Here is a 13495-nt window from a genome sequence, read left to right as displayed (position 1 = left end):
CTTCTTACCCTGATGCGCCCATCACTCTGCAACAGGGTAAATCTGGACTCATCAGACCACACAACCTTCTTCCATTGCTCCAGAGTCCAATCTTTATGCTCCCTAGCAAATTTAAGCCTTTTTTTCTGGTTTGCCTCACTGATTAGTGGTTCTCTTATGGCTACACCGCTGTTCAGTCCCAATCCCTTGAGTTCCCTTCGCATTGTACGTGTGGAAATGCTCTTACTTTCACTATTAAACATAGCCCTGAGTTCTACTGTTGTTTTTCTTCGATTTGATTTCACCAAACGTTTAAGTGATCGCCGATCACAATCATTCAGAATTTTTTTCCTGCCACATTTCTTCCTTGAATACGATGGGTCCCCACTATCCTTCCAGGTTTTAATAATGCGTTGGACAGTTCTTAACCCAATTTTAGTAGTTTCTGCAATCTCCTTAGATGTTTTCTCTGCTTGATGCATGCCAATGATTTGACCCTTCTCAAACAGACTAACATCTTTTCCATGACCACTAGATGTGTCTTTCGACATGGTTGATTAAGAAATGGGAAGCAACTCATTGCACCAGTTGGGGTTAAATAACTTGTTGCCAACTGAAAGATAATCGCCCATGCAGTAATTATCCAATAGGAGGCTCATAACTATTTGCTTGGTTAAATCCAGGTGGCGACTTTTTTTTTGGACAGGCAGTGTATATTAGAGTGATATGTAATTTAGCAAGGGCTGTCCTTGTAGATCAATGGCAAGTTGTTTAGAAGATCATTGAGTGTTGCATCCTGAATAAGCATAGCCTTATTAATGGATTTTAAAAAAAATGTATTTCTATTTACTAGGCATGGAAGTGGCAGCCTATCTATGTGAAAAAGCTCACTCTGTCTCTGTGGTAGAGATGGAGAACATCCCCTTTAAGAAATTTTTAGGGGACAAGGTTGGGCTTGCAATCATGAAGGTACAGTAGAAATAATAATAATAAAAATAATAATAATAATAATTCTGTAATATGTGACAAAATAAAAATACCCACAAAAACAAAAATGACCACCATGCTTTTCTAACTTGCATGTTATATTTTAAGTATTATCAACAACTGGATACTGATTTGGCTTTTATCACTGGTAATAATTTGATCCAGAACAGTGTTATCTGTGGTAATAGACTTGTTAGTATATTGTCACTAATATGTATGGAATATAACGGTAGGTATGAACAGACAAGGACAGTAATCCCTAAGGCTAGAACCCAGCCCACTTTCCCTACCTACTTGCAGTACAAGCCCTAGATAGTTAGACCAGAACTGGTCGATAGTCCCTATGCTAATTAAGTGCAGAGATGGACTAACAAACAAAGACAGACAAACACAATACCAGAGTCGCACGTGAATGGGTCAGAACCAGAAGGGCTACGCAGTACCAAACAAGAGACAGAGAGTGGTCAGAAGACAAGCCGGGGTCAGAAACAATCCAATAAAGCACAGGATCAAGAACCAGGAACACAGCTAGTGAGTCAAAAGACTATCATTGGCAAAGGTTTATGGCCAGGAAGGGAGTTAAAGGGGATATAGGATATGCCCCCATTGTCTGATAGGTGCGGGTCCCACCACTGAGACCTGCACCTATATCGAGAACAGGGCCCCGAAAGTGAAGGAAGGCGCACTGCGCATGCACAGCCGCCCTCCATTCATTTCTATGGGGCAGCCGAAAATAGCCGAGCGCTGGCTCAGCTATTTCCGTCGGGCCCATAGAAATGAATGGGAGCCTGGGCAGCGCATGCGCAGTATGCTCCCATTCACTGCTATGGGAGCAGCGCTTGGTGGTGGACGGCCCCGGGAAATCTGGGGTCCTCCAGCCACAGCTCTCCCCGCTCCGTTCTTGTTATAGGTGCGGGTCCCAGCAGTGGGACCCGCACCGATCAGACAATGGGGACATATCCTAGCGATATGCCCCCATTGTCTGAGATGGGAATACCCCTTTAAATAGAGTGCCGAGTCCCTGAATAAGAACCTGATAGGTCCATGGACTCGGTGCCCCATAGGACAGGATACAAACTACACAGTAACTGGGCAGCTGGCCCACTGCTAATCTCCCCAAGCGCACACACGCTACAGGGATAAACAGAGCATTGCAATCTGTTGCTAGAGATGAGACCGCATCACTGGGGGCACGGGTGAGGGAGCGGAGACTCGCTTCGCTGAAGCCTGGTCAGGTAAGTATATTACAATGTGATATTGAATTATATTAGCAATTCCTAAAAATTTCCATGTCACATAAAGTGTATGTGATTGATAAAAACAATGTAGTGTTCTTATTTAACACACTCCACATATCACCCCATTTCCATTCTCCTCCACAAATGCTTAGTGTAGGGAAAGCTAACTATCATAGCAACATACAGTAGTGTATGAAAGTATCATGAAAGGGTAGGGAACAGTGCAGCCCTGTGCTCCACCAGTACCTCTGTCCCTACCTACGTGCACGATCCATCATAAGGGATGGCCCAAAACTGGATGGCAGTCCCTTCTTAGCTAAGTGCAGGGACCTAAACCAAAATGGCAAAAGAGTAGTAAGACAGAAAGACACGAAAACCAAACAGGTGAAATTAGGACTGGATCAAGATCCAAAATCAGATACAAATACACAGCAAAGTGAAAAAAGGAGAAAATATCAGCGACAAAGTCAGCAGGCAAAGGCGAGGTCACAAACTAGCAGAGTCAAATACCAAAAGGTCATTTAAGAGGCAAAATCAGTAATCCTAGGCAATGTTAACCCCTTAAGGCCCCGCGCCGGGGCACCATGGCTGCTCCTAACAGCAGGTATCCATGCTGGGTAAGGCAGCATGGTGTCTTTCCGCCCCCCTGCCGCTCCAAGCGATGCGATTGGACGGTCAATGAAGACCGCCACATCGCAGTGCCGGAAGCAGAAGGAAGCTGCGGGCGGGTCAGGGGGGTCATGGAGAGGTGACTGGTGCTGAACTAGTCAGCACTGGTCTCCTCTGAGGTCAGGAAGGGGACTACAGTGTTTGGCGTCCCCTGCCAGCGCTGCGATTGGCTGGAACAACACTCCAGCCAATGACAGCGATATAGCAGCACAGGAAAGGGAACCTCTCTGCAGGCAACCATTCTAGCTGGTGACTGCATGCAGAGAGGTTCTGTGCTGCTTGTTGGCTTGCTGGGACTTGTAGTGCACCACCACTGCGATTTGAGCTTTTCCTGCTGAAAGAAGAAAAGAAGAACAACATCTGGAATTGCTGCACTTATATATATTTTTTCATTTGCAGCTGTTCCAGATCCATAAACCACCCTCCATCCCTGTCCCTTCTGTGTGTGTGCGTGCTTTCTGCACCTGCTGAGCGCTGATCAGAAACATCCATTTTTCTGATCGGTCTGCTCAGTTTACTATGCAGATCCCCCCCCCCCCCCCCCCGCATAGTTACCGTATTTTTCACCCTATAAGACGAATCGGCCCATAAGACGCACCTAGGTTTTTGAGGAGGAAAATAAGAAAAAAAAAAATTGAGCCAAAAGGTGTGCTTTTGGTGGGTTTTGAACTATTGGTGGTCTGTGGATGACACTATTATGGGGGATCTGTGGATGGCACTGTCATGGGGGCATCTGTGGATGGTACTGTCATGGAGGCATCTGTGGATGGCACTGTTATGGGGGATCTGTGGATGGCACTGTTATGGGGGCATCTGTGGATGGCACTGTTATGGGGGCATCTGTGGATGGCACTGTTATGGGGGCATCTGTGGATGGCACTGTTATGGGGGCATCTGTGGATGGCACTGTTATGGGGGCATCTGTGGATGGCACTGTTATGGGGGCATCTGTGGATGGCACTGTTATGGGGGCATCTGTGGATGGCACTGTTATGGGGTCATCTGTGGATGGCACTGTTATGGGGGCATCTGTGGATGACACTGTAATGGGGGCATATGTGGATGGCACTGTTATGGGGGCATCTGTGGATGGCACTGTTATGGGGGAATCTGTGGATGACACTGTAATGGGGGCATCTGTGGATGGCACTGTTATGGGGGCATCTGTGGATGGCACTGTTATGGGGGCATCTGTGGATGGCACTGTTATGGGGGCATCTGTGGATGGTATGACACTGCTATAGGGGGATCTGTGGATAACACATATATAGCATCTTATCTAATGTGTCATCCACAGATCCCCTATAACAGTGTCCCTGTGTAGTGAATGGGGGCCAGCATCTGGTTTTGTAATGGCAGCGGGGCCCGGTGCAGTCACTTTATTCTACTACACCGGGCCCCGCTCACAGTAGTATAATCATATCTAACTTGTAGGTATTGTTAAACTATTCAAATATCATCTGAAATCCAGCGCTTTACTTACTTCTAACTTCGTGGCAGCCAGGAGGCCGGACTCACTACGTCACGCACCTGCTTTATTCATAAAGTGGGCGGAGCAGGCGCATGACGTAGTGAGTCACGCTGCAAGCACCCGCCTGGCCTCCTGACTGCTACGAAGTTAGTAGTAAGTAAAGCGCTGGATTTCAGATGATATTTGAATAGTTAATACATACAAGTTAGATATGATGATACTACTGTGAGCGGGGCCCGGTGTAGTAGAATACAGTGACTGCAACGGGCCCCGCTGCCATTACAGAACCAGATGCCGGCCCCCAGCCCCTCCTCCCTCTCAGCCGATACACCCGACGGCCGCAGCTTTTGCCCCATAAGACGCACTGCTATTTTTCCCCACTTTTGGGGGGGAAAAAGTACGTTTTAATGGGGCGAAAAATACAGTGTGTATATATATATATATATACTGTATATACAGGTGAAACTCGAAAAATTTGAATATCGTGCAAAGTTCTTTTATTTCAGTAATACAACTTAAAAGGTGAAACTAACATATGAGATAGACTCATTACATGCAAAGCAAGATATTTCAAGCCTTTAGTTTTTATAATTTGGATGATTATGGCTTACAGCTTATGAAACCCCAAAGTTTAAATTTTGAGGTATCCTTTGCTCAGGGGATATGGACTAATTAGCTGACTAGAGTGTGACACTTTGAGCCTAGGATATTGAACCTTTTCACAAACTTCTAATTTTAAGCTGCATTAATGCAATTACTTTTAATTTGCCTTACTGAAATAAATGGACTTTTGCACGATATTCTAATTTTTCGATTTTCACCTGTGTATCTCTCTCTCTCTCTCTCTCTCTCTCTCTCTGTATATATATATATATAAAAAATTCTATTTTAGTTAGGTAGTGTTAGTGTAGATTTTTGCATGCACGCAACATCTTTGTGCGTGCATGCATCCTGCATTTTTTAAAAAAAACTTTTTTTTCTCTACTCCTTTTCTCTATAATTCAAATTTAATACAAGCCCCATTCACGTGTGAAAACACAACATACACACCCCTCACACTAAATAAAGGTTTACACATTTCACATGTCACACCCCAATAAAATAAAAATGACCCGTCCGTCCAAACGAGTATACTCAGCTGAAGAGGCATACGCCATGCTTGCCTCCGATACTGAGTCTGCCAGTGAGGGAGAAGAGGATGCCACTTTTCTCTACTCCTCTACCCCCTCATCATCATCATCATCTTCATCCGCTGATGAGGGACCCTCTAGAAGGCGCCCCAGAACAACAGCTGAGGCAGCCCCCCAGAGTGAATAACCCTACATCGGCATATGCTAGACCCCTAGGTTGGACCCCAGTAAGTGCAGCAGAGATGATGAAGTTTTCGGGACTTGTGCTGCATATGGGCGTTGTAAAGAAGCCAATATTGGAGTTCGGACATTTTCTACCAGACTCCAATTTACAGTAAGACCATGACCCGGAATCGATTTGAGTCAATATGGAAATTCCTACACTACAACAACAATGCACAAAGCCCACCCCAAAACGACCCAACATTTGACCGTCTGTTCAAGGTTAGGCCTGTCATTGAACACTTTAACACCAAGTTTTCTGAGGTGTACAACCCAGATAAAAATGTCTGTGTAGATGAGTCCCTATTACTTTTCAAAGGGAGGATTAGATTCCGCCAGTACCTGCCTAGTAAACTGGCAAGGTATGGCATAAAAATATATAAAATTTGTGAGAGTAGCTCTGGGTACATCCACAAGTTCTGCATTTACGAAGGGAAAGGTTCCCGGATAGAACCCCCAGAATGCCCCCCTGGGAGTTAGTGGAAAGATGTTGTGGGACTTACTGTACCCACTGCTGGATAAGGGTTACCACCTCTATGTGGATAACTATTATAGTAGCATACCCCTATTCATGTCCCTAACTGCCAGAGGTACTGTGGCTTGTGGCACAGTGCCCAAAAATCTGAGAGGCCTCCCTAGATCCCTGGTAGGGCAACCACTGAGAATGGGTGAAAGTAGGTCTCTCCTCCATGATAACATGCCAGTGGTTAAGTACAAGAATAAGAGGGACGTCCTTGTACTGACCACCATTCACACTAGCACCAGCTCCCCTGCTCCTGTACGAGGTATCACAACCACTACCCCCAAACCAGTTTGTATCCTGGACTACAACAGGCACATGGGAGGGGTGGATCTTTCAGATTAACTTCTGAAGCCCTACAGTGCCACATGAAAAACAAAAATGTGGTCCAAAAAGCTGGCCATACACATTGTACAGATGGCAATGTGCAATGCGTATGTGCTATTTCAATCTGCAGGCCACACAGGAACTTTCCTTCAGTTCCAAGAGGTGGTTATCAAGGCCCTTATTTTTCAAACCCAGGCCGGGGAGGGTCCCAGTACTTCAGGAAGTCATGGTGCTCGTGTCGTGCCAGGGCAACATTTTCCAGGTCAAGTCCCCCAGACAGCAAGGAAGGGAAGGACCCAAAAAAGATGCAGGGTGTGTTCCAAAAGGGGGATAAGGAAAGACACCATTTACCACTGCAAAACCTGCCCTGAAAAACCTGTTTTAAAATCTACCACTCATCCATGGAGTATTAATTTAATTTCATCCATGATGTACCCTGCAGTTTTACCACCTTTATATATCTGATTTAGTCCGCATAGCTAACAGATCCAATTTTTCACCATCCACTACATATTCATTTCTGTGAAACACCTGTTAGGTCAAAAGTGCTCTTTCCACCCCTTAAAATGTTCGTACGGGGGTGCTCTTTCCAAAATGGGGTCAATTCTTGGGGTTTTAATTTCTGGGGACCTCATGATTTTTTTTTTTATGCGACACGGCACCTAAAAATCCATGTTTGCCAATTCAGGCCCGCCAGCAAAATCCATATTTTGCTGTTGGCCTGCTGTGTGCCCATACAGCAGCCTACAAGTACATATGGGGTGTTTCCTGAATGGGGAGAAAATGGGGAACACATACTGGGGTGCATTTTCTCCTTTAACCCCTTGTGAAAGTGAAAAATTGGGGTTGCTAGTAATTTTTCATTTTCACAAATGTGTGCTTTGAAATCCTGTTTGCTGAAAAGTACCCTTTCCACCACTTAAAATGTTCGCACGGGGGTGCTCTTTCCAAAATTGGGTCAGCAAAATCCATATTTTGCTGTTTGACTCTAGAGCCCTGCTGTTTGCCCATACATCATTTTTTGAGCACATATGGGGTGTTGCCGTATTCGGGTTGAAATGGGGAACAAAATGTGGGGTACATTTTGTCCTGTTACCCTTTGGGAAAGTGAAAAATGTGGGTGTAAAGGAACTTTTTTGTGAAAAAAATGCAATTTTTCATTTTCACTCCCAAGTGTTTCCTAATTCTAGGAAAGACCTTTGAGGTCAAAGTGCTCACTACATACCTTAAAATATTCCTTGAGGGGTGTAGTTTCCGGAATGGGGTCACTTTTTGGGGGTTTCCACGGTAGGGCCACCTCAGGGTGTCTTCATATGCGACATAGCTCCTAATTACCATTCCAGCTAAATCCGCTCTGCAAAAGCCATATGGTGCTCCTTCCACTCTAAAGCCTGTTGTGCGCCCATACATCAGTTTTTGAGCACATATGGGGTGTTTCTGTAAACTCCAGATTCAGGATAATAGATTTTGAGTATTTTTGTGCTGTTGACCCTTGATGTGTTGCAGAAAAAATAGATTAAAATTTAAAATCTGCTAAAAAAAAAGTGAAATTTTGAAATTTCATTCCCTTTTCCTTTAATTCTCATGGGGAACCAAAAGAGTTAACAAAGTTTATAAAATCTGTTTTGAATAGCTTGGGGTGTAGTTTCTAAAATTGGGTGATTTATGGGTGGTTTCTAATATGTGAGCCCCACACTTCATAACTGAACTGGTCCTTAAAAAATTGGGTTTTGGAAATTTTCTTACAAATTTTAAGCTGTGCTTTCTAAGCCTTCTAACGTCCCAAAAAAATAAAATGTCATTTTCAAAATTATCCAAACATGAAGTAGACATGGGGAATGTAAAGTAATAATTATTTTTGGAGGTATTACTATCCATTATAAAAGTAGAGAAATGTTCAAATTTGCAAATTTTTTTTTTTTTTGTTTGTAAATTTGGTATTTTTTTTATAAATGAAAATGAAATATTTGACTCAAATTTACCACTGTCATGAAGTACAATATGTGACGAGAAAGCAATCTCAGAATGGCCTGGATAAGTAAAAGCGTTTTAAAGTTATCACCACATAAAGTGACACATGTCAGATTTGCTAAAAATCGCCTGGTACTTAAGGTGAAAAATTGCAGGATCCTGATGGGGTTAAAGTCAACAGGCAAAGGTTAGTGATCCGAGTATCAAACAAACAGCTAGCTAGTAAGGCTTAGAAAACCAGCCCCCCGACAGAGTGGAGTGGGTGTCAGCAGTAAGTTTGTGTTTACGTCACTGATTATTTTGCCCTTCCTCTGATCCGTCAGAACAATAACCCACAAAAAACGGATCCTGTCTGTGGAGCATCCACCTTCACTCGGTCAGTATTTGGTCAGTAATCCATCAGTATTGCTAAAGCCAAAAAAAAAACAGGATGTGGTTTCAAAACAGAGATGACACGTGAATGGAATATTTGCATGTCTTCTGTGTTTTGTACCCACTCCTGCTTTTGGCTACCAAATCATAAGCCAATTCTTATTAAAAATAGAGACCATGTCATGCAGGCCTTACAGCTGTTACATAAACAGATCAGAAGAAGGGTCAAATGAATGATGATGTCAGCCAGGCCGAAAGGCAAATTAGTGGCCCAGTCATGAAGTAAGGAGGGTGGGAACAGCATGAGAAGTCCACAGAGTGGCCCTATGACATAGTGGTGAGGTGAAAGCAGCATGAGGAGACCACAAAGTGGCCCAATGACAGTGTGGAGGTGGCAGCAGCATCAGGAGGCCACAGAGTGGCACAATGACAGAGTGTGGAGGTGGTGGCAGCAGCAGCATCAGGAGGAGGCCACAGGGTGGCACAATGACATTGTGGAGGGGGCAGCAGCAGCATCAGGAGACCTGAGTGGTGAGGTGGCAGGAGCATCAGGAGACCACAGATTGACCCGTTGACAGAGTCGGGAGGTTGGTGGCAAAACCAGTACCAGCTGAAGATGGTGGGTGAAAGAAGGAGCACTTGGCATCAGATGTGTGGCATCAGGCAGGTGGCAGCATCAAAATAGTAGCTGAGGCAGGTAGCCAGAAGAAACCAGTCTCTCTTGTCAAAGTGATGGTGTGGCAACATGGATGATCTAGCCTGATGCATCAGGCAGTGGTGGGTGGAAATCCTGGCTGATCCACGCCTGATTCATCTTGACAAAAGTCAGTCTTTCCACATTTTGGGTGGACAGTCGAGTTCTTCTTGGGGTAACTATCACCCCCGCTGCACTAAACACCCTCTCTGATGCCACACTACTGGCCGGGCAGGACAGCTTTTCCAGGCCAAACTCTGCCAGTTGCGGCCACAAATATAGTCTGGCTGCCAGTAGTCCAGCCTATCTTCAATGTGGGGTGGCAGGGTGCTGTCCAAGTAAGCAACCACCTGCTGGTTCAGGTTCTGCTCCAGGTCTAGCTGCTGCTGGTGGGTAGTTTCTTCACTAGGCGGGTGAAGAAAGCTGCTCATCAGCGACTCTAGACTCAAGTTGCTGCTGATGGAGCTAGAACTGATCCTACCCCCCACCCTGCCACAGCAGTCATGACAGAGGAACGTGAGCACAGAGGGCCCCCCCTGTCAGACCTGCGAGAGGATAGACGTGTCACGGAACCATGAACCAGACGTACAACAAGAGATAAGTGAAAATAAGAAGGCTTTATTAAAAATAAAGCTGTAAAGCAAAAGTCCAAACGGATGGCGAAACCGAAGCAGAGTCTTTGCGAAGCCAGAGGTCAGGAACCAGAAGGGTAGTCAGACGAAGCCAGGATCAGGAACCAGCAGGGTAGTCGGACGAAACCAGGATCAGGAACCAGCAGGGTAGTCGGACGAAACCAGGATCAGGAACCAGAAGCAGCAGCAGTCTAGAAGCATGTGAACACAGGAGGACCAAGCAAGGAACTGAAGCCACAGACCTCCTATATATATGAGCTAGGCATCCAGCTCCTCCCGGTGGGAAGGAGGAGCCGCAGGGTGGGAGGCTACAAGAAACCCAGAAACCAAGATGGCCGCCAGCACATGTCAAACGAAGGAGAACAGCAAGAAGGTAAGACCATGACAGTACCTCCCCCTCAAGGGCCCCTCCTCCGCGGAGTAAAGAACGGTTTCTGAGGGAAGCGTGCGTGGAAGGCTCGGAGCAAGGCAGGAGCATGGACATCTGCGGAGGGAACCCAGGAACGCTCCTCTGGACCATAACCACGCCAATGGACCAAAAACTGCACCCGACCGCGGACCAGGCGTGAGTCCAGGATATTGCTCACCTCATACTCCTCACGATTGCCCACTTGGACCGGACGAGGCCGAGGAACCGAGGAAGTGAAACGATTACACACCAGTGGCTTCAACAGGGAGACATGAAACACGTTGGAGATCCGCATGCCAGGAGGAAGCGCAAGGGCATAGGCTACCGGGTTTACCCTGCGAAGCACTCGGAAGGGACCAACAAAGCGAGGCGCCAGCTTGGGAGTGGGCACTCGAAGGTTGAGGTTGCGGGTGGACAACCATACCCGGTCTCCGACCTGGTAGGAAGGAGCAGGCGCTCGTCTGCGATCAGCCTGGAGTCTCTGGCGCTGCGCAGAGACCTCAAGGGACTTCTGGATCAGTACCCAAGAAGCACGTAGGACGGAAAGGTGATCCTCCACAGCCGGAATATCCTGGGGAGAGAATACCTCCGGTAACACGGCAGGTTGGAACCCATAATTGGCCATGAAGGGAGACGTCCCAGAGGAAGAGTTCACCGCCGTGTTCCTGGCAAACTCAGCCCAAGGCAGGAGGTCAACCCAATTGTCTTGGTGATCGGAGACATAGCAACGAAGGAATTGCTCCAAGGCCTGATTGGATCGTTCTGCGGCCCCATTGGACTGAGGGTGGTAGGCCGAGGAGAAGGAGAGATGAATCCCCAACTGGGAGCAAAAGGCGCGCCAGAACCTGGACACAAACTGACTCCCCCGATCCGACACAATCTCCTTGGGCAAACCGTGCAACCGGAAGACCTCCCTGGCAAAAATCGTGGCCAACTCTTGTGCAGAGGGTAACTTCTTGAGAGGAACACAGTGGCACATTTTGGAAAACCGATCCACAATCATGAGAATGACCGTATGGCCTCGGGATGCAGGGAGGTCCACAATGAAATCCATCCCCAGGTGTGACCATGGGCGCTCCCCGGTGGCTATGGGTTGCAGAAGGCCCAACGGAAGCTGCCGAGGGGACTTACTCTGGGCACAAACGGAGCATGCCGCTACATATGCGGCGATGTCGGAACGTAGGGAAGGCCACCAGAACAGACGTGAAACAGCCCAGGACAGCTGATTCTTTCCAGGATGCCCCGCGGTCTTGGAGTTATGGTAGGTTCGCAACAACCGAGTGCGCAACTCCTCAGGCACAAAACATCTGCCGTTGGGTCTCCCAGAGGGAGCACCAGATTGAGCCGCCAAAATCTGCTCACCCAGGGGAGAGGTCAGGCTGGTGCGAATGGCGGCCAAGATCTGATTCGGAGGTATGACCGAAGTCGGAATCGACTCCTCCCTGGACAGCTCGGAGTACTGCCGTGATAAGGCATCCGCCCTGATGTTCTTGGAACCGGGTAGGTAGGAGACCACGTAATTAAAACGTGACAAGAACAGAGCCCATCTGGCCTGACGTGGTGTCAATCTCTTGGCCTCAGAAAGGTAGGTCAGATTCTTGTGGTCCGTCAGGATGAGGACCGGAACCACCGAACCCTCGAGCAAGTGCCTCCATTCTTTAAGGGCCTGCACGATGGCCAATAACTCCCTGTCACCAATCTGATAGTTGCACTCCGCGGAAGACAGTTTCTGGGAGTAAAACCCACAAGGAAGCAGAGGACCCTCTGGTGTTCTACGCTGAGACAGAAGGGCGCCTACTCCCGTCTCAGACGCGTCCACCTCGAGGACAAAGGGCAACCCAGGGTTGGGATGCGACAGAATCGGAGCCGACACAAAGGCGGACTTTAGAGCCTCAAAAGCTCGGATGGCCTCGAGCGGCCAGACCTGGGAATTACTGCCCTTCCTGGTCAGATCCGTGAGAGGCTTGGCTAGCATGGAAAAGTCCCTGATGAACTTCCGATAATAATTGGCGAAGCCCAAAAAGCGCTGCAGGGAACGAAGACCACTGGGCTGGGGCCACTGTAAGACAGCCGAAACCTTCTCAGGATCCATGGAGAACCCCTCAGCGGAAATGATGTAACCTAAGAAGGTTACCTGGGATCGGTGAAATTCGCATTTCTCAAGCTTACCGAACAGCTTGTTCTCTCGTAACCATTGCAACACTCGTCTGACATCCAGAATGTGGGCCTCCATGGATTCAGAATATACCAAGATGTCATCCAAATAGACCACCACACACTGCTGCAACAGGTCACGGAAAACATCGTTGATGAATTCCTGAAAGACTGCGGGCGCATTGCACAACCCAAAGGGCATAACCAAGGATTCATAATGACCGGTCCTGGTGTTAAACGCGGTCTTCCACTCATCGCCCGCCTTGATCCTTACCAGGTTATATGCCGCCCTCAGGTCGAGTTTAGTAAAGACCGTGGCCCCTTTAAGGCGATCAAACAGCTCGGAAATCAAGGGTATCGGGTAAGCGTTCTTGATCGTGATGCGATTGAGACCCCTGCAATCGATGCAAGGCCTCAACTCACCACCCTTCTTTTTCACAAAGAAAAATCCAGCCCCTGCCGGGGACGAGGATTTGCGAATGTGTCCGCGTGAAAGCGCCTCCCTCACGTACTCCTCCATGGCCTCATTCTCCGCTACCGACAGTGGATAGACTTTGCCACGAGGAGGAACGTCACCAGATTGTAACTCTATGGCACAATCGTATGGGCGGTGCGGAGGTAGGGCAACCGCGCGCACCTTATCGAATACATCCCGGTACTCCTCGTATTCAGGAGGCAACAGAGAGTCCGAGGAAGTACACAGCAACTTGACAGACCCAT

At 47.4% G+C, this 13495-nt stretch overlaps 1 protein-coding gene across 1 annotated transcript in view; it reads left to right on the top strand.

The window, feature by feature from the left end:
- Positions 1–13495, top strand: part of LOC120990756 (apoptosis-inducing factor 3-like) — a 101316-nt gene that overhangs the window by 27472 nt on the left and 60349 nt on the right. The window contains 1 exon segment of the mRNA XM_040419658.1: positions 833–948. Coding sequence (XP_040275592.1) covers positions 833–948 — 116 coding nt within the window.

This window comes from Bufo bufo, chromosome 2 (genome assembly GCF_905171765.1).
Source record: "Bufo bufo chromosome 2, aBufBuf1.1, whole genome shotgun sequence".
Lineage (NCBI taxonomy): Eukaryota > Metazoa > Chordata > Amphibia > Anura > Bufonidae > Bufo > Bufo bufo.
The sequence above is the reverse complement of the archived record's forward strand: the minus strand, read 5'-3'. Positions and strand labels throughout refer to the sequence as shown.